This window comes from Rhinopithecus roxellana, chromosome 20 (genome assembly GCF_007565055.1).
Source record: "Rhinopithecus roxellana isolate Shanxi Qingling chromosome 20, ASM756505v1, whole genome shotgun sequence".
Lineage (NCBI taxonomy): Eukaryota > Metazoa > Chordata > Mammalia > Primates > Cercopithecidae > Rhinopithecus > Rhinopithecus roxellana.
The window spans coordinates 25,433,868-25,453,528 of NC_044568.1; the positions used below are offsets into that span (position 1 = coordinate 25,433,868).

Genomic DNA, 19,661 nt, shown 5'->3' on the forward strand with positions numbered 1-19,661 from the left:
TTTGTAGTTTTTAGTGTATAAGTTTTTCACCTCCGTGGTTAAAATTATTCCTGAGTATTATTTCTTTTGGAGGTTATTGTAAATAGAATTTTCTTAATTTCCTTTTCAGATTATTGCTTGTGTATAAAAACAACAGAATTTTATGTTTTACCCTGTACCTTTAATGAATTCATTTATTAGCTGTAGTTTTTTGTAGATCTTGTGGGTTTTACTTTATATAGAATCATGTCTTCTGCAAGTAGAAATAGTTTTATTTCTTCCTTTCCAATTTGGATGTCTTTTAATTCCATTGACTCCCAGTACAATGTTGAATAGCAGTGTTGAAAGCATGCATCCTTATCTTGCTCCTCATCTTGGGGGAAGGCTTTGTTTTACACCACTATGATGTTAACTGTGGGCTTTTCACAAATGCTAGGTTTTTTTTGAGATGGAGTCTTGCTCTGTCACCCAGGCTGGAGTGCAGTGGCATGATCTCTGCTCACTGCAAGCTCCGCCTCCCGGGTTCACACCATTCTCCTGCCTCAGCCTCCCAAGTAGCTGGGACTACAGGTGCCCGCCACCATTCCCGGTTGATTTTTTGTATTTTTAGTAGAGACGGGGTTTCACCATGTTAGCCAGGATGGTCTCGATCTCCTGACCTCGTGATCCGCCCACCTCGGCCTCCCAAAGTGCTGGGATTACAGGCGTGAGCCACCACGCCCGGCCTCACAAATGCTCTTAATCGTGTTAAGGAAGTTTCCTTCTATTTCTAGTTTGCTGAGGTTTTTGTTTGTTTCAGTCTTAAAAAGATGTTGAATTCTGTCAAATGCTTTTTCTGTCAGTTGAGGTGACTGTGTGGGTTTGTTTTGTTTGTTTGTTTGTTTGTTTTTTGAGACGGAGTCTCACTTTGTCATCCAGGCTGGAGTGCACTGGTATGATCTTGGCTCACTGCAATCTTCACCTCCCAGGGTCATGTGATTCTCCTGCCTCGGCCTCCTAGGTAGCTGGGATTACAGGCGCCTGCCACCATGCCTGGCTAAGTTTTTGTGTTTAGTAGAGACCGGGTTTCACCATGTTGGCCAGGCTGATCTCGAACTCCCAACCTCAAGTAATCCACCCGCCTCAGCCTCCCAAAGTGCTGGGATTATAGGCATGAACCACTGCGCCCGGCCCCTGATTGTGTAGATTTTTTTTCTTCACTCTGTTAATGTGGTATATTATATCAGTTGATTTTCACATGTTGAGTCACCCTTGCATTCCTTGGATAAATCACATTTGGTCTTTTTAAATGTGTTCTTGGATTCAGTTTGCTAGTGTGTATTTTGTTGAAGGATTTTTGTGTTTACATTCATACGGGATATTGGTCTGTAGTGTCTTGCTTTGGTATCAGGAAAATACTGCCCTCATAGAATGTGTTAGGAAGCATTCCCTCTATTTTTTGGAAGAGTATGAGAAGGAATGTTGTTAATTCTTGTCTAAGTGTTTGTTAGAACTGACCAGTGAAGCCATCTGTTCTGGGAGAATTTTGACTATGATTCAATCTCTTTACTTACTAGAGGTCTGTTGAGATTTTCTTTTTCTTCTGAGTCAGTTTTGGTAATCTCTGTATTTCTAGGAGTTTGCTCATTCCTTCTAGATTATCTGATTTGTTGATGTACGATTGTTCATAGTATTCTTCTTCCTTTTTTTTTTTTTTTTTTGAGACAGAGTCTCACTCTGTTGCCCAGGCTAGAGTGTGGTGGCGCAATCTAGGCTCACTGCAGCCTCTGCCTCCTGGGTTCAGGCGATTTTCCTGCCTCAGCCTCCCTAGTAGCTGGTACTACTACCACACCAGGCACCACTACGCCAGGCTAATTTTTGTATATTTTAGTAGAAATGGGATTTCACCATGTTAACCATACTGGTCTTGAACTCTTGACCTCAAGTGATCTGCCTGCCTTGGCCTCCCAAAGTGAAGATTATAGGTATGAGCCACCGCGCCCAATCCTGTTCATAGTATTCTTATTATCATAGTATTCTCGTACGTATTTTTGCAAACGCCAGTTGTAATACATTCTAACAAAATCTGCTTACGTTGTTCTAAGGTAGTGTTTTCTTTTTTCTTTTTTTTTTGAGGCGGAGTCTCGCTCTGTCGCCCAGGCTGGAATGCTGTGGCACAATCTCGGCTCACCGCAAGCTCCGCCTCCTGGGTTCACACCATTCTCCTGCCTCAGCCTTCCGAGTAGCTGGGACTACAGGCGCCTGCCACCATGCCCGGCTAATTTTTTGTATTTTTGGTAGAAATAGGGTTTCACCGTGTTAGCCAGGATGGTCTCGATCTCCTAACCTCGTGATCCGCCCACCTCGGCCTTCCAAAGTGCTGGGATTACAAGTGTGAGCCACTGCGCCCGGCCTCTTTTTTCTTTTCCTTTTTTTTTTGAGATGGAGTTTTGCTCTAGTTGCCCAGGTTGGAGTGCAATGGCGTGATCTTGGCTCATTGTAGCCTCCACCTCCCAGGCTCAAGTGATTCGCCTGCCTCAGCTTCCCGACTAGCTGAGAATACAGGCATGCACCATCACGCCCGGCTTATTTTTGTATGTTTAGTGGAGACAGGGTTTCCCCCTGATCTGACTGCCTTGGCCTCCCAAAGTGCTGGGATTACAGGTGTGAGCCACCGCAACTAACCTTTTTTTTGTATTTTTAGTAGAGATAGAGTTTCCCCATGTTGGCTGGGCTGGTCTTGAACTCCTGACCTCAGGTGATCTGCCCGCCTCAGCCTCCCAAAGAGCTGGGATTACAGATGTGAGCCTCTGGGCCTGGCCTTCTTTTTTTTTTTCTTTCAATTTAATTTTAAGTTCTTAAATACATGTGCAGGATATGGGGGTTTGTTACATAGGAAAATGTGTGCCATGGTAGTTTGCCGCACCTATCAAGCCATTATGTAAGTGTTAATTAAGCCCAGCATGCATTAGCTATTTTTCCTGATGCTGTCCCTCTCTCATGACCCCCACCCCCGGACAGGCCCCAGTGTGTGTTGTTCCCCTCCCTGTGTCCATGTGTTCTCATTGTTCACTCCCATTTATAGGTGAGAACATGTGGTGTTTGGTTTTCTGTTCCTGAATTAGTTTGCTGAGGATAATGGCTTCCAGCTCCATTCATGATCTCGTTCTTTTTATGGCTGCACAGTATTCCATGGTGTGTGTGTACTACATTTTCTTTATGTTGTCTGTCATTGATGGGCATTTGGGTTGATTCTATGTCTTTGCTATTGTGAATGGTGCTGCAGTAAACATACACATGCATGTATCTTTATATTAGAAAGATTTATATTCCTTTGGGTATATACCCAGTAATGAGATTGCTAGGTAAAATGGTATTTTTGGTTCTAGGTCTTTGGGAGAATAATTGCTATGCTGTCTTCCACAGTGGTTGAACTGATTTACATTCCTACCAACAGTGTAAAAGTGTTTCTATCTCAGCCTCGCCAACATCTGTTGTTTCTTGACTTTTTAATAACTGCCGTTCTTAGGCCGGGCGCGGTGGCTCAAGCCTGTAATCCCAGCACTTTGGGAGGCCGAGACGGGCGGATCACGAGGTCAGGAGATCGAGACCATCCTGGCTAACACGGTGAAACCCCGTCTCTACTAAAAAATACAAAAAACTAGCCGGGCGAGGTGGCGGGCGCCTGTAGTCCCAGCTACTCGGGAGGCTGAGGCAGGAGAATGGCATAAACCCGGGAGGCGGAGCTTGCAGTGAGCTGAGATCCGGCCACTGCACTCCAGCCTGGGCGACAGAGCGAGACTCCATCTCCAAAAAAAAAAAAAAATAACTGCCGTTCTTGTCTGGGCGTGGTGGCTTACGCCTGTAATCCCAGCACTTTGAGAGACCGGGGTGGGTGAATCAATTGAGGTCAAGAGTTCGAGACCAGCCTGGCCAACATGATGAAACCTCATCTCTACTAGAAATACAAAAATTTGCTGGGCATTGTGATGCATGCCTGTAGTCCCAGCTACTCGGGAGGCTGAGACAGGAGAATCACTCGAACCCAGGAAATAGAGGTTGCAGTGAGCTGAGATCATACCATTGCACTCCAGCCTAGGCAACAGAGTGAGACTCTGTCTCAAAAATATATAATGATGATGATGATGATGATAATAATAATAATAATAATAATTGCCTTTCTGACTGGTTTGAGATGGTATCTGATTGTGGTTTTGATTTGCATTTCTCTGATCATCAGTGATGTTGAGCTTTTTTTCATGCTTGTTGGCCTGCATAAATGTCTTCTTTTGAGAAATGTCTGTTCATGTCCTTTGCCTACTTTTTAATGGGGTGGGTTTTTTTTTTTTTTTAATTTATTTAAGTTTCTTGTAGACTCTGGATATTAGACCTTAGTCAGATGGATAAATTGCAAAAGTTTTCTCCCATTCTGTAGGCTGCCTGTTCACTGTGATGATAGTTTCTTTTGCTGTGCAGAAGCTCTTTAGTTTAATTAGATCCCATTTGTCAGTTTTTGCTTTTGTTGCAATTGCTTTTGCTGTTTTCATCAAGAAATCTTTGCCCATGCCTATGTCCTGAATGGTATTGCCTAAGGTTTCTTCTAGGGTTTTTATAGTTTGGGGTTTTACATTTAAGTCTTTAATGCATCTTGAGTTAATTTTTGTATAAGGTGTAAGGAAGGAATCCAGTGTCAGTTTTCTGCATATGGCCAGCCAGTTCTCCCAGCACTACTTATTAAATAGAGAATCCTTTCCCCATTGCTTGTTTTTGTCAGGTTTGTCAAAGATCAGATGGTTGTACATGTGTGGTCTTATTTCTGAGTTCTCTATTCTGTTTCATTGGTCTGTGTGTCTGTTTTTGTACCAGTACCATGCTGTTTTGGTGACTGGAGCCTTGTAGTATAGTTTGAAGTCGGGTAATGTGATGCCTCTAGCTGTGTTCTTTTTGCTTAGGATTGTTTTGGCTATATGGGCTCTCTTTTGGTTCCATATGAATTTTAAAATAGTTTTTCCCAATTCTGGGAAGAATGTCAATAGTAGTGCTATTCAATGGGAATAACATTGAATCTATAAATTGCTTTGGGCAGTATGGCTGTTTTCACAATATTGATTCTTCCTATCCATGAGCATGGAGTGTTTTTCCATGTTTGTTTGTGTCCTCTCTGATTTCCTTGAGCAGTGGTTTGTAGTTCTCCTTGAAGACGTCCTTCACTTCCCTTGTTAGCTGTGTTCCTAGGTATTTTATCCTCTTTGTAGCAATTGCGAATGGGAGTTCATTCACGATTTGGCTCTCTGCTTGTCTGTTGTTGGCATAAAGGAATGCTTGTGACTTTTGCACATTCATTTTGTATCCTGAGACTTTGCTGAAGTTGCTTATCAGCTTAAGCTTTTGGGCCCAGACTAGGGGGTTTTCTAGATAGAGGATCATGCCGTCTGCAAACAAAGACAATTTGACCCCGTCTCTTCCTATGTGAATACCCTTTATTTCCTTCTCTTGCCTCATTGCCCTGGCCAGAATTTCCATTATTATGTTGAATAAGAGTGGTGGTGAGAGGGGGCATCCTTATCTTGTGTCAGTTTTCAAGGGGAATGCTTCTAGCTTTTGTGTGTCCAGTATGACATTGGATGTGGGTTTGTCATAAATGGCTCTTATTATTTTGAGGTTTGTTCCTCCGATGCCTGGTTTATTGAGAGTTTTTAACATGAAGCAATGTTGGATTTTTATCGAAGGCCTTTTCTGCGTCTATTGAGATAATCATGTGATTTTTGTCTTTAGTTCTGTTTATGTGATGAATTATGTCTATTGATTTGAATATGTTGAATCAGCTTTGCATTCTGGGAATGAAGTTGACTTGATCCTGGTGGGTAAGCTTTTTGATGTGCTGCTGGATTCAGTTTACCTATTTATTTGAGGATTTTTTGATTAATGTTCATCAGGGATATTGGCCTGTAGTTTTCTTTTTTTATATCTCTTTCAGGTTTTGGTATCAGGATAATGCTGGCCTCATAAAATGAGTTAGGGAGTAGTCCTTCCTTTTCAGTTGTTTGGAATGGTTTCAGAAGAAATGGTACCAGCTTCTCTTTGTACCTCTGGTAGAATTCAGCCATAAATCTGTCTGGTCCTGGGCTTCTTTTGGTTGGTAGGCTATTTATTACAGCCTCAGTTTTGTAGTTCATTATTGGTCTATTCAGGTATTCCGCTTCTTTCTGGTTCAGTCTTGGGAGGGTGTATATGTCCAGGAATTTATCAGTTTCTTCTAGATTTTCTAGCTTATTTGCATAAAGGTATTTATAGTATTCTCTGTGGTTGTTTGTATTTCTTTGGGGTCAGTTGTGATATCCCCTTTATCATTTTTTATTGTGTTGATTTGATTCTTGTTTCTCTTCTTCATTAGTCTAGCCAGGCTCCTGGATGAATTGTGTTTTTTTGTTTGTTTGTTTGTTTTTGTTTTGTTTTGTTTTGTTTTTGAGATGGAGTCTCACTCTGTCACTCTGGCTGGAGTGCAGTAGTGTGATCTCAGCTCACTACAACCTCCACCTCCCAGGTTCAGGCAATTCTTCTGCCTCAGCCTCCCAAGTAGCTGGGATTACAGGCACCCACCACCACACCGGGCTAATTTTTGTATTTTTAGTAGAGACAGGGTTTAACCATGTTGGCCAGGCTGGTCTTCAACTCCTGACCTCAAGTGATCTGCCTGCCTTGGCCTCTCAAAGTGCTAGGATTACAGGTGTGAGCCACTGTGCCTGGCCTGATTTTTTTTTTTTTTTTTTAAGGGTTTTTTTTTTGTGTGTCTCTATTTTCTTCAGTTCTGCTCTCATCTTGGTTATGTCTTGTCTTCTGCTAGATTTGGGATTTGTTTACTCTTAGTTCTCTAGTCTTTTAGTTGTGATGTTAGGACATCGATTTGAGTTTTTTCTGGCTTTTTGATGTGGGCACTTAGTGCTATAAATTTCCCTCTTAACACTGCTTTAACTACATCCCAGAGATTCTGGTACATTGTCTCTTTGTTCTCACTGGTTTCAAATAACTTCTTGATTTCTGCCTTAATTACGTTATTTACCCAGGAGTCATTCAGGGGCAGGCTGTTCAATTTCCATGTAGTTGTGTGGGTTTGAGTGAGTTTCTTAATGTTGAGTTCTAATTTTATTGTGCTGTGGTCTGAGAGACTGTTATGATTTCAGTTCTTTTGCATTTGCTGAGGAGTGTTTTACTTCCAAGTATATGATTGAATCTAAAGTGCCATGTGGCACTGAGGAGAATGTATATTCTGTTTTTGGTAAGTCTACTTGATCTAGAGCTGAATTCAAGTCCTGAATATCTTTGTTAATTTTTTGTCTCGATTATCTGTCTGATACTGACAGTGGGGTATTAAGTCTCCCACTATTGTGTGGGAGTCTAAGTCTCTTTGTAGGTCTCTAAAAACTTGTTTTATGAAACTGAGTGCATATATATTTGGGTGCATATATATTTAGGATAGTTAGCTCTTCTTGTTGAATTGAACCCTTTACCATGCTGTTTGCCCTTCTTTGTCTTTTTTTGATCTTGTTGGTTTAAAATCTGTTTTGTCAGAAACTAGGATTGGAACCCCAGCTTTTTTCCTGCTTTCCGTTTGCTTTGTAAATTTTCCTCCATCTCTTTATTTAGAGCCTGTGCATGTCTTTGCATGTTAGATGGGTCTGTTGAATACAGCACACCGATGGTTCTTGTCTTTTTAGCCAGCTTGCCATTTTGTGTCTTTTAATTGGGGTATTTAGTCCATTTACATTGAAGGTTAATATTGTTATGTGTGAATTTGGTCCTGTCATCATGATGCTGGCTGGTTATTTTGCAGACCTGTTAATGTAGTTGCTTCATAGTGTCATTGGTCTTTGTACTTGAGTGTGTTTTTGTAGTGGCTGGTAATGGTTTTTCCTTTCCATATTTAGTGCTTCCTTCAGGAACTCTTGTAAAGCAGACCTGGTGGTGCTGAATTCCCTCAGCATTTGCTTGTCTGAAAAGGACTTTATTTCTCTTTTGCTTATGAAGCTTAATTTGCCCGGATATGACATTTGGGTTGGAAATTCTTTTCTTTCTTTTTTTTTTTTTTTTTGAGACGGAGTCTCGCTCTGTCGCCCAGGCTGGAGTGCAGTGGCCAGATCTCAGCTCACTGCAAGCTCCGCCTCCTGGGTTTACGCCATTCTCTTGCCTCAGCCTCCTGAGTAGCTGGGACTACAGGCGCCCGCCACCTCGCCCGGCTAGTTTTTTTTGTATTTTTTAGTAGAGACGGAGTTTCACTGTGTTAGCCAGGATGGTCTCGATCTCCTGACCTAGTGATCCGCCCGTCTCGGCCTCCCAAAGTGCTGGGATTACAGGCTTGAGCCACCGCGCCCGGCCACGGAAATTCTTTTCTAAGAATGTTGAATATTGACCTCCAATGTTTTCTGGCATGTAGGGTTTCTGCTGAGAGGTCCACTGTTAGTTTGATGGGCTTCCCTTTGTAGTGACCTGTCCTCTCTTCCTGCCCTTAACATGTTTTCCTTCATTTCAGCCTTGAGAGAATCTGATGATAATGTGTTTTGGGATTGATCTTCTCATGGAATATCTTACTGGGTTTCTCTGGATTTTCTGAATTTGAATGTTGGCTTATCTTTCTAGGTTGGGGAAGTTCTCATGGATGATACCATGAAGTATGTCTTCCAACTTGGTTCCGTTCTCCCCGTCTCTTTCAGTTACCCCAGTCATAGGTTTCGTCTTTTTTTTTTTTTTTGAGATGGCGTCTCACTCTGTTGCCCAGGCTAAAGTGCAGTGGTGCAATCTTGGCTCACTGCAACCTCTGCCTCCTGGGTTCAAGCAATTCTTCTGCCTCAGCCTCCTGAGTAGCTGGGACTACAGGCACGCACCACCACGCCTGGCTAATTTTTATATTTTTAGTAGAGATGGGGTTTCACCATCTTGGTCAGGATGGTCTTGAACTCCTGGTCTTGTGATCCACCTGCCTTGGCCTCCCACAGTGCTGGGATTACAGGCATGAGCCACCTCACCTGACCAGGTTCAGTCTTTTTACGTAATCCCATAGTTCTTGGAGATTTTGTTCATTTCTTTTCATTTTTTTTTCTTTTTCTCCAGCTTTGTTTGCCTGTCTTATTTCAGCAAGATAGTCTTCAGGCTCTGATAATCCTTTCCTCTGCCTGGTCTGTTCAGCTGTTGATACTTGTGGTTGTAATTGTGAAGCTCTCTTGTTGTGTTTTTCAGCTCAGTCAGGTCATTTATGTTCCTCTCTAAACTAGCCATTCTGGTTAACAGCTCCTGTAATGTTTATCGTGGTTTTGCGCTTCTTTGCTTTGGGTTAGGACATACTCCTTTAGCTCAGTGAAGTTTGTTATTACCTACCTTTTGAAGCCTGTCAATTCATTCTTCTCAGCCTCTCAACCCAGTTCTCTGCCCTTGATGGAGAAGTGTTGTGATCATTTAGAGAAGAGACACTCTGGCTGTTTGAGATTTTAGCATTCTTGCGTTGCTTCTTTCTCATCTTTGTGGATTTATCTGCCTTTGATCTTTGAGGCTGCTGACCTTTGGATGGGGTTTTTATGGGATCTTTTTTGTTGATGTTGTTGCTTTCTGTTTGTTTTTCTTTTAATAGTAAGGCCCCTCTTTCATAGGGTAGGGCTGCTACAGTTTACTAGGGGACCACTCCAGACCTAATTCATCTGCCCCCTCCCACACCTGGAGGTATAAGCAGTGGAGGCTGCAGAACAGCAAAGATGGCTGACTACTCCTTCCTCTGGGAGCTTCATCCCAGAGGGCACGGAGCTGATGCTGGCTGGAACGCTCCTGTATGAGGTGCCTGCCGACCCCTATTGGGAGGTCTCACCCAGTCAGGAGGGATGGGATCAGGGACCTGCTTAAAGAAGCAGTCTGGCTGCCCCTTGGGTGAGCAGGTTCAGCTGTGCTGGGGAGAATTCCCCTAGTCTGGACTGCCAACAGGCAGGAAAGACTAGGTCAGCTGAACCGTGAGACCATGGCCACCCCTACCCGCAGAGGCTCCTTCCCAGGGTATCAGAGTTCTGTCCGTAAACTCCTGGCTAGAGTTACTGCAGTTCCTGCAAGGAAGTTCCGCCTGGTGAGGAGGGAAGGGTCTGGGTCCCACCTAAGGAAACAACCTGGCCACGATCTGCCACCACCACTGTGTTGCGCTGTGGGGAATTCCTCTTGGTCCAAACTGCCAGGTCTCCCTAACACCAGCAGGGCAAAACGGCAGACAGGAACTGCCGTGATGGCAACTGCCCCTTTCCCCGGGAACTTGGTAGTCTTAGGCAGTGTCCAGCCTGCTGCTGCTGGCCACAACCTGAACAGGTTGCACAGCTCTGTGCTTGGGTCCCAAGGCCCTGGTGGCATAGGCTCATGAGGGGATCTCTTGATCCATGGGATGTACGGATCTGTGGAAAAAGTCTGGTTTCCCGCATGGGGTAGCACAGTCACTCACCATCTCCCTTGGTTGGGTGTGGGAGTTTGCCTTTGTGGCTACCGGGTCAGGTTGTTGCTCCACCTTGCTTTTCCTAGCTCTGTGTGGGTCACACCAACCACCTAGTCAGTCCCAGTGAAATAACTTGGATACCTCAGTTGATGGAGCAGGATTCACTGGCTGTTTTTGTTCTCAGTGGGAACCGCAGACTGGAGTGGCTTCTAATCGGCCATCTTGACTCCTCCTGCCTAAGTTAGTGTTTTCTTAACTTCTTTGAAAATGCTTTTACTTTAAGTTGTTTCTTTCACACTATTCATGGAGGCTAATTGTTTAATTACTTTAAACTCAGCATTGACTCTTCAATAAATAACAACTGAGCAGATATTGGTAACATCTGGCAGCACATCAAGGGCCAAGGAAAACCACCTTTTTTTTTTTTTTTGAGACGGAGTCTTGCTCTGTTGCCAGACTGCAGTGCTGTGGCGTGATCTTGGCTCACTGCAACCTCCAACTCCCTGGTTAAACCATTCTTCTGCCTCAGCCTCCCAAGTTGTTGGGATTACAGGCATGTGCCACCACGCCCAGATAATTTTTGTATTTTTAGTGGGGGCGGGGTTTCACCATGTTGGCCAGGATGGTCTCGAACTCCTGACCTTGTGATCCGCCTGCCTTGGTCTCCCAAAGTGCTGGGATTACAGTTGTGAGCCACAGTGCCCAGCCAGAAAACCACTTTTTAAGGAAATCGTTTGTCTTATTTTGTAATTAACCTATTAATGTTGCTACCAGTGTCCTCAGTTTTTCTACCAGTTGTTCTTGCTGAAAGGCTAATAGTCTTGTAAGTTTTTCTCTGAACATATTTCTTTGATTTCTCCAGTCAAACACAATTTAAATAACTCACCATCAGTAAATGACTTTCTTTTTTTTTTTTTTTTTTTGAGACCGAGTCTTACTCTGTCACCCAGGCTGGAGTGCAGTGCTGTGATCTCAGCTCACTGCAACCTCCACCTCCCGGGTTCAAGTGGTTCTCCTTGCCTCAGCCTCCTGAGTAGCTGCGATTACAGACGCCCGCCACTACGCCTGGCTAATTTTTGTATTTTAGTAAAGACGAGGTTTTGCCATGCCGGCTAGGCTGGTCTTGAACTCCTGACCTCGTGATCTGCCAGACTCGGCCTCTCAAAGTGCTGGGATTACAGGCGTGAGCCACTGTGCCTGGCCTCAGTAAATGACTTTCTTTACTTTGCTAACAAATGAGCCATTTTATTTTCTCTCTCTCTGGTTTTTTTTTTTTTTTTTTTTTTTGGGGGGTGGGGGAAGATGGACTCTTGCTCTTGTCACCCAGGCTGGAGTGCAGTAGTAGTGCAGTCTCGGCTTACTGCGACCTCCGCCTCCTGGGTTCAACTGATTCCGCTGCCTCAGCCTCCCAAGTAGCTGGGATTAGAGGTGTGTGGCACCATGCCCAGCTAATTTTTGTATTTTCAGTAGGGACAGGGTTTCACCATGTTGGCCAGACTGCTCTTGGACTTCTGACCTCAAGTTATCTGCCCTACTTGGCCTCCCAAAGTGCTGGGATTACAGGCGTGAGCCACCACACCTGCTTTGGTTTTTAAAATTGTTTTTTCTTTTCCTGTGAGTTGGGAGTATTATGATGAATGATTTACTGTGGTAATGCCTATATATATATATATATATATGGCCATAATGTTATTGCACATCTAATTTGGTAATGGTATAACCACACTCCACTATGCTTTAAAAGGGCAACATTCAAAGTCTACTTTTCTTTTTGTGTTATGCACTAGTAAAATTTTTTTAAAGTCACAGTATATACGTATGCGTTGCTCTCATTAGAACTTTGTTACTGCAATTTGTGTCCATCAAGCAGCAATGTGAAGGAATAGGGGTAGTACATGTGGTCCCTTTGACAGCTACTCAGCTCTACCCTTGTGTGAAAATAACCATAGATAGTATATAAATGAATGAGCATGGCTCTGTTTCAATAAAACTTTATTTATGAATGCCAGAATTTGAATCATAACTTTTTTTTTTTGTCATGACACAGTTAAAAACAATTTTTTGAAACTATTTAAAACCATTAGCTTGTAGGCTGTAGAAAGACAAACTATTGTTTGTAGGCTTTCTATAGCCTACAAACTAATGATTTTAAATGTGGCCTACCACCTAGGCCAGATTTGGCACATGGACTGTATTTTGCCAACCTCTGCTTCATACTATACATAAAAACATTCATAAGACAACTTGGGTTGTCCAGATTACTGTATGCTTGCATGGGGCCCTCTGGTGGTTGAAGGAACATGGAACAAGTAATTCTTGAGATGGTGAAATTTCTGAAGTACCTTGAATTTGAGAATTCTAGACTTGGAAATCTGGACCTAGGACTGTTTGTCATAGATTGTAGTAGCTGCTTATATCATTTCCAGAGGTTGGACACTTGGGAAAAAGATAAAGCAGCATTCCCACAAATTTTGTGTTCAGATCTCTGCAGTACTTTAAGACATCATTCTGACGTAGAATATGTTTGCCTCATCTACAGTTTATTTGGGAGAAGGGTGTGGATTTCAGCATTAGTCAACAACTGAAATGGGCTAATACAATAATTACATTTGAATAAACTGTAATTCCATGGGTGACTTTCTGTCCTTTTTTTTCTCAAAGGGTTGGGATTTAATTAATTTTTCCTATTTAATCAAGTACATTCTTAAGGAAAAAGGCAGTTTGAAAATAAGCAATACGATTAGATGAAATTAGTAAAGAACAGTTGTTCTGGATGACTTCAAGGTGCTATGCCATTTGAAAAACTGTTTGCTTGTTTTTCCTGTCTCTTTCCTTTTCTTTGCAACCATCTTCTCTCATTTTAGATTTCCTGCTTCTAATCTGTGGACTAGATGAGCATATAATATTATGGGATCTAAAATTGAGTAGAGAGGATCTGAACAAGGGGCCAGGGAAAATTTCTGTGAGTTAAACACATGAGCTTTTGTGCTGTATGTTTTGAGTGTTCAGAGGCTTGTTTTACTTCTGTCTGCTTGAGCACCACTTAGATAGGTGACATTGTGAGCTAAGTTTTAGAAAGTTTTAGCTATCCTCGTAATTCAACAGTCTGATAGCATTGCCAAGAAACATGGCTCAAAAATTCCTAATTGAGGATTTTGCTGACATAACTTAGGAGTAACAGATTCTCTAAGGGAAGCAATTCCAACAACCTTATTTATTTATTTATTTAGACGGGGTCTTGCTCTGTCACCGAGGCTAGAGTGCAGTGGCACTATCTTGGCTTACAGCAACCTCTGAATCTCAGGCTCAAATGACCCTCCTGCCTCAGCCTCTCAGGTAGCTGGGACTACAGTACCAGCCTATAGTCTAATTTTTGTATTTAGACATGCCTGGCTAATTTTTGTATTTTTTTTTTTTTTTTTTTTTTTAGGAATGGGTTTTTGCCACATCGTCCAGGTTGGTCTTGAACTCCTGAACTCACGCCATTTGCCTGCCTTGGCCTCCCAAAGTTCTGGGATTACAGGTGTAAGACACCATGCTCCGCCCCAAAAACTTGAACAAATGGCTTATTATAGACCTAATAAATGTCAGGGACTTACTTAGTAGATACTGGAGATAACAGCAGTTGAAGTTGTTCTCAAATATAATAGAAATCATGTCATTCCCCGCCCCCCCTTTTTGAGGCGGAGTCTTGCTCTGTCGCCCGGACTGGAGTGCAGTGGCCGGATCTCAGCTCACTGTAAGCTCCGCCTCCCGGGTTTACGCCATTCTCCTGCCTCAGCCTCCCGAGTAGCTGGGACTACAGGCGCCCGCCACCGCGCCCGGCTAATTTTTTGTATTTTTAGTAGAGACGGGGTTTCACCATGTTAGCCAGGATGGTCTCCATCTCCTGACCTCGTGATCCGCCCGCCTCTGCCTCCCAAAGTGCTGGGATTACAGGCGTGAGCCACCATGCCCGGCCAATACTGTGTTTTTAATAATAGTTCAAGGCTTTAAACCTTGGTGTTACCCTTGACTGTTCTTTCACGTCCAGTCAACAAAGTTCCGTCAGCACTACCTTAATCCAAAATCTGACTTCTTAATGCTGCTTCCACTTTTACCGCTCACTACCACTTAGGTCCTGTATTCCATCATTTCTCACCTGGGTGATTACAGTAGCCTCCTAAGTTTATATCAGATCATATATATCAAATGATGATACTTTTCTGTTTGGAAGGCTCCAGTGGTTTCTCATTTTGCAAGGCTTTACCTGACTACTCTCTCCCTGACCACCCCTGGCCCTCATTATTCTGCCTCCTTACTCCCACTGGCCTCGCTTTTTCTCACAGTACACTTCAACAATGCTCTACCTCAGGTCTTTGCACTTACTGTTATCCTCTGCCTGTATTATGCTGCTAACTTTCTGTATAGCTCAGTTACATTAATATTCTTCTGCTGTTTCCTCAAATATTAGAGAAGGCTTTCCAGACTTTCCTATTAAATTAACATCTTCACGTCCTCTATATTTTTTCCCGTTTTATTTTCTCTTATAGCAAATATCACTACCTGACATATTTTACTGAAATGTAAGCTCCATGAGGAGAGGACTTTGTTTTGTTTACCATGGTGTTTTTAGTATTCAGAATATGCCTACTTACATAGTAGTTGCTAAAAAAAAATTTGTTAAATGAATAAACTGAATCATGTTGTTTCCAGTGTAGACAGAATAGGTATATGTGGTTGAAAAATGAACAGCACAAAGTTAGCACCCCAAAAATGGCAAAGTGGAATAAAGAAACATTTCTGAATGACATTGTTGAACTGTAATCCCAGCACTTTGGGAAGCTGGGGCAGTTGGATTGCCTGAGCCCAGGAGTTCAAGATTAGCTTGGGCAACAAAACGAGACCCTGTCTCTACAAAGAAAAGAAAAAAAAATGTGCTGGGAGTGGTGGCATGCACCTGTAGTCTCAGCTACCCAAAAGGTTGAGGTGGGAGGATTGCTTGACCTGGGAGTTTTAGGCAGCAGTGAGCTATGAGTGCACCACTGCACTCCAGCCTGGGTGACAGAGCGAGACCTGGTCTCGGAAAAAAAAACAAAAAAGTCCGGGCATGGTGGCTTATGGTTGTAATCACAGCACTTTGGGAGGCCAAGGCGGGTAGATCACTTGACGTCAGGAGTTTGAGACCAGCCTGGACAACATGGAAAACCCTGTCTCTACTAAAAATACAAAAATTAGCCAAGTGTTGTGAGAGGCACCTGTAATTCCAGCTACTTGGGAGGCTGAGGTTTGAGAATTGCCTGAACTTGCGAGGCGGAGGTTGCAGTGAGCCAAAATCACGCCATTGCATTCCAGCCAGAGTGAGACTCAGTCTCAGAAAAAAAAAAAAAAAAAAAAAATTAGCTAGGCATGGTGGCGAGTGCCTGTAGTCCTGGCTACTCAGGAGGCTGAGGCAGGAGGCAGGAGAATCGCTTGAACCCAGGAGGCAAGATTATGCCACTGCACTCCAGCCTGGGTGACAGAGCAAGACTCCATCTCAAAGGAAAAAAAACAAAAACAAAAACAAAGAAAAATCCACTTTTGGAGCTCTCCTACCTTTGACTTCTTGTTATGTTGGATAAATATATACAGGTTGATAATGCAGGTTGTTAAGTTGGATAATATATACAGGTCATATTCAAAATCTAGAATGTTCCAGTATCTTACACTTCTTAGCTCTGACATGATGCCACAAGTGGAGAATTCTTAACACAGACTTTTTTCATTCACCAAATTATTTAAAAATATTATCCGAAATTACCTTTCAGGCTATATATATAAGGTATATATGAAACATAAATGAATTTCATGTTTAGACTTGGGTCCCATATCAAGATATCTCATTGTGTATATGTAAATGGGCCAAAATAAAAATTCAAAATCCTAAACACTTTTGGCCCCAAGCATTTTGGATAAGGGATATTCAGCCTGTGCCCCCTCCCCCTTTTTCAGCTACACTGAGTTGGATTTTCTGTTCACTGTAGCCTAGGAATATCCTTTTTTCCTTTTCACTTCTTCATACACCACCCCATCCCCACCCAAGCCCAAGAAAAAGAAAACCAACCCGCCACCCCCTCCCCTCCAACCCCAAAATACAAAACACCACCCCCCCCCAAATCACCCCCAACAAAAAGGCCCCGAACCCTCCCCTCCCCCCCCCGTGCCCACCCCTCACCCCTACCCCCCCCTCCCCCCTCCCCCTGCCCCCTCCCCCTCCCCCTCCCCTCCCCCCCTGCCCCCTCCCCCTCCCTCTCCTCTTTTCTTTTGAGACGGAGTCTTGCTGTGTCACCCAGGCTGGAGTATGGTGGCGTGATCTCAGCTCACTGCAGCCTGTAATTCTATGAGTATTTTTTAGAATTATGGATGTGATTTTTTTTTTTTAAATACATTTATTGGGCTGGGCACAGAGGCTCCCTCACACCTGTAATCCCAGCACTTTGGGAGGCTAAGGTGAGAGGATAGCTTGAGCCCAGCCTGGGCAACAAAGCAAGGCCGTGTATCTACCAAAAATGACAATAGAAAGTAACCAGGAGTGTGGCATGTACCTGTGTCCCAGCTACTCCGGAGGCCGAGGAAAGGATCACTTGAACCTGGGATGGGAGGGTGAGGCTTCAGTGAGCTATGATCACACCATTGCACTCCAGTCTAGGTGACAGAGTGAGACCCTGTCTCAAAAAAATAAAGAATAAAATCTTTTTTTTTTTTTTTTTTTTGAGACGGAGTCTTGCTCTGCCGCCCAGGCTGGAGTGCAGTGGCCGGCTCTCAGCTCACTGCAAGCTCCGCCTCCCGGGTTCAAGCCATTCTCCTGTCTCAGCCTCCCGAGTAGCTGGGACTACAGGCGCCCGCCTCGTCGCCCGGCTAGTTTTTTGTATTTTTTAGTAGAGACGGGGTTTCACCATATTAGCCAGGATGGTCTCGATCTCCTGACCTCGTGATCCGCCCGTCTCGGCCTCCCAAAGTGCTGGGATTACAGGCTTGAGCCACCGCGCCCGGCCAAGAATAAAATCTTTTTCAGAGCGTAACGTTTCCTGATTGTCTTTTTAGAAAATGTGGAAATAAAAAGGAAAAATTACATATGTAATTGTATATGTAATAATCACACATATCTGCAGAAATAACCAGATGCATTGAAAAAACACACACATGCCACCTCTTTAGTGGAGCTAATGACATACGTTTTATATCCCACTTTTTTCTCTCAAGATTGTTATTATTTACTTTCTCATCTAGTAATTTATACATCTGAGTTTTCTGATTCCTTGTTTTGTTGGTTTTCTTTTTTTTTGCCTTCCTTCCCATAGATCTTGAGCCAGATGATTGTGCATCCATTTACATCTTTAATGTAGATCCACCTCCATCTACTTTAAACACACCACTTTGCTTACCACATCATGGATTACCGTCTCACTCTTCTGTTTTGTCACCATCGTTTCAGCTCCAAAGTCACAAAAACTATGAAGGAACTTGTGAGAGTCCTGAATCTAAATATAGCCCATTAGGTGGTCCCAAACCCTTTGAGTGCCCAAGTATTCAAATTACATCTATCTCTCCTAACTGTCATCAAGAAATAGATGCACGTGAAGATGACCTACAGATAAATGACCCAGAACGGGAATTTTTGGAAAGGCCTTCTAGAGATCATCTCTATCTTCCTCTTGAACCATCCTACCGGGAGTCTTCTCTTAGTCCTAGTCCTGCCAGCAGCATCTCTTCTAGGAGCTGGTTCTCTGATGCATCTTCTTGTGAATCACTTTCACATATTTATGATGATGTAGACTCAGAGTTGAATGAAGCTGCAGCCCGATTTACCCTTGGATCCCCTCTGACTTCTCCTGGTGGCTCTCCAGGGGGCTGCCCTGGAGAAGAAACTTGGCATCAACAGTATGGACTTGGACACTCATTATCACCCAGGCAATCTCCTTGCCACTCTCCTAGATCCAGTGTCACTGATGAGAATTGGCTGAGCCCCAGGCCAGCCTCAGGACCCTCATCAAGGCCCACGTCTCCCTGTGGGAAACGGAGGCACTCCAGTGCTGAAGTTTGTTATGCTGGGTCCCTTTCACCCCATCACTCACCTGTTCCTTCTCCTGGTCACTCCCCCAGGGGAAGTGTGACAGAAGATACCTGGCTGAATGCTTCTGTCCATGGTGGGTCAGGCCTTGGCCCTGCAGTTTTTCCATTTCAGTACTGTGTAGAGACTGACATCCCTCTGAAAACAAGGAAAACTTCTGAAGATCAAGCTGCCATACTACCAGGAAAATTAGAGCTCTGTTCAGATGACCAAGGAAGTTTATCACCATCCCGGGAGACTTCAATAGATGATGGCCTTGGATCTCAGTATCCTTTAAAGAAAGATTCATCTGGTGATCAGTTTCTTTCAGTTCCTTCACCCTTTACCTGGAGCAAACCAAAGCCTGGCCACACCCCTATATTTCGGTGAGTTGATGGAAATGGCTGCTGGTCATTTTTCATGTTTATGGGTCGTGGCATATAACTACATTATCAATATATAATGGTTTGACCATTTTTCGTCTTCCTATTTTTTAAAAAAAATTCTACCAAAAAACTTAATGTTTATTTTCATTTGAATCTTAAAAATATTTTTAGGTAGGTTAAATATAATTTTAAAAGTATATAGCTAATGAATTGTTTATAATAATAAATTACATTAAAAAATCCTGGCTGGGTTTGGAGGCTTATGCTTTGTATTCCCAGCACTTGGGAAGCTGAGGCAGGAGGATTGCTTGAGCCCAGGAGTTTGAGACCAGCCTGGGCAACATAGCAAGATCCTGTCTCTACAAAAGAATTAACCAGGCATAGTGATGTGTGCCTGTAGTCCTAGCTGCTTGGGAGGCTGAGGTAGAAGGATTGCTTGAGCCCAGAACTTCAAGGCTGCAGTGAACCATGATCATACCATTGTACTCCATCCTATTTCTACCAAAAAAAAAAGTTTATTGTAAAACTTGGATTATGATGTGAATTTAATTACTAAGAAAACTATTTAGGGCCAGGCATGGTGTCTCATGCCTGTAATCCCAATTTTGGGAGGTCCTGCCAGGCAAATCACTTGAGTCCAGGGGTCACCAGCCTGGGTGACGTGGCAAAACCATGTCTCTACAAAAAATATAAAAATTAGCCAGGTGTGGTGGCACACATCTATTGTCCTAGGTACTAGGGAGCCTGAGGCGGGAGCATCGCCTGAGATGGGAGATAGAGGCTGCAGTGAGCTGAG

The 19,661-nt window shown here is 43.3% G+C and overlaps 1 protein-coding gene across 5 annotated transcripts in view; it reads left to right on the forward strand.

The window, feature by feature from the left end:
• NFATC3 (nuclear factor of activated T cells 3) overlaps positions 1–19,661 on the forward strand; it is a 162,908-nt gene that overhangs the window by 27,602 nt on the left and 115,645 nt on the right. For all 5 annotated transcript variants that reach the window (XM_010355051.2, XM_010355052.2, XM_030924648.1 and 2 more), the window contains exon 2: positions 17,731–18,865. In XM_010355051.2, the coding sequence (XP_010353353.1) occupies positions 17,731–18,865 (1,135 nt within the window). The remainder of the gene's footprint in view (positions 1–17,730; positions 18,866–19,661) is intronic.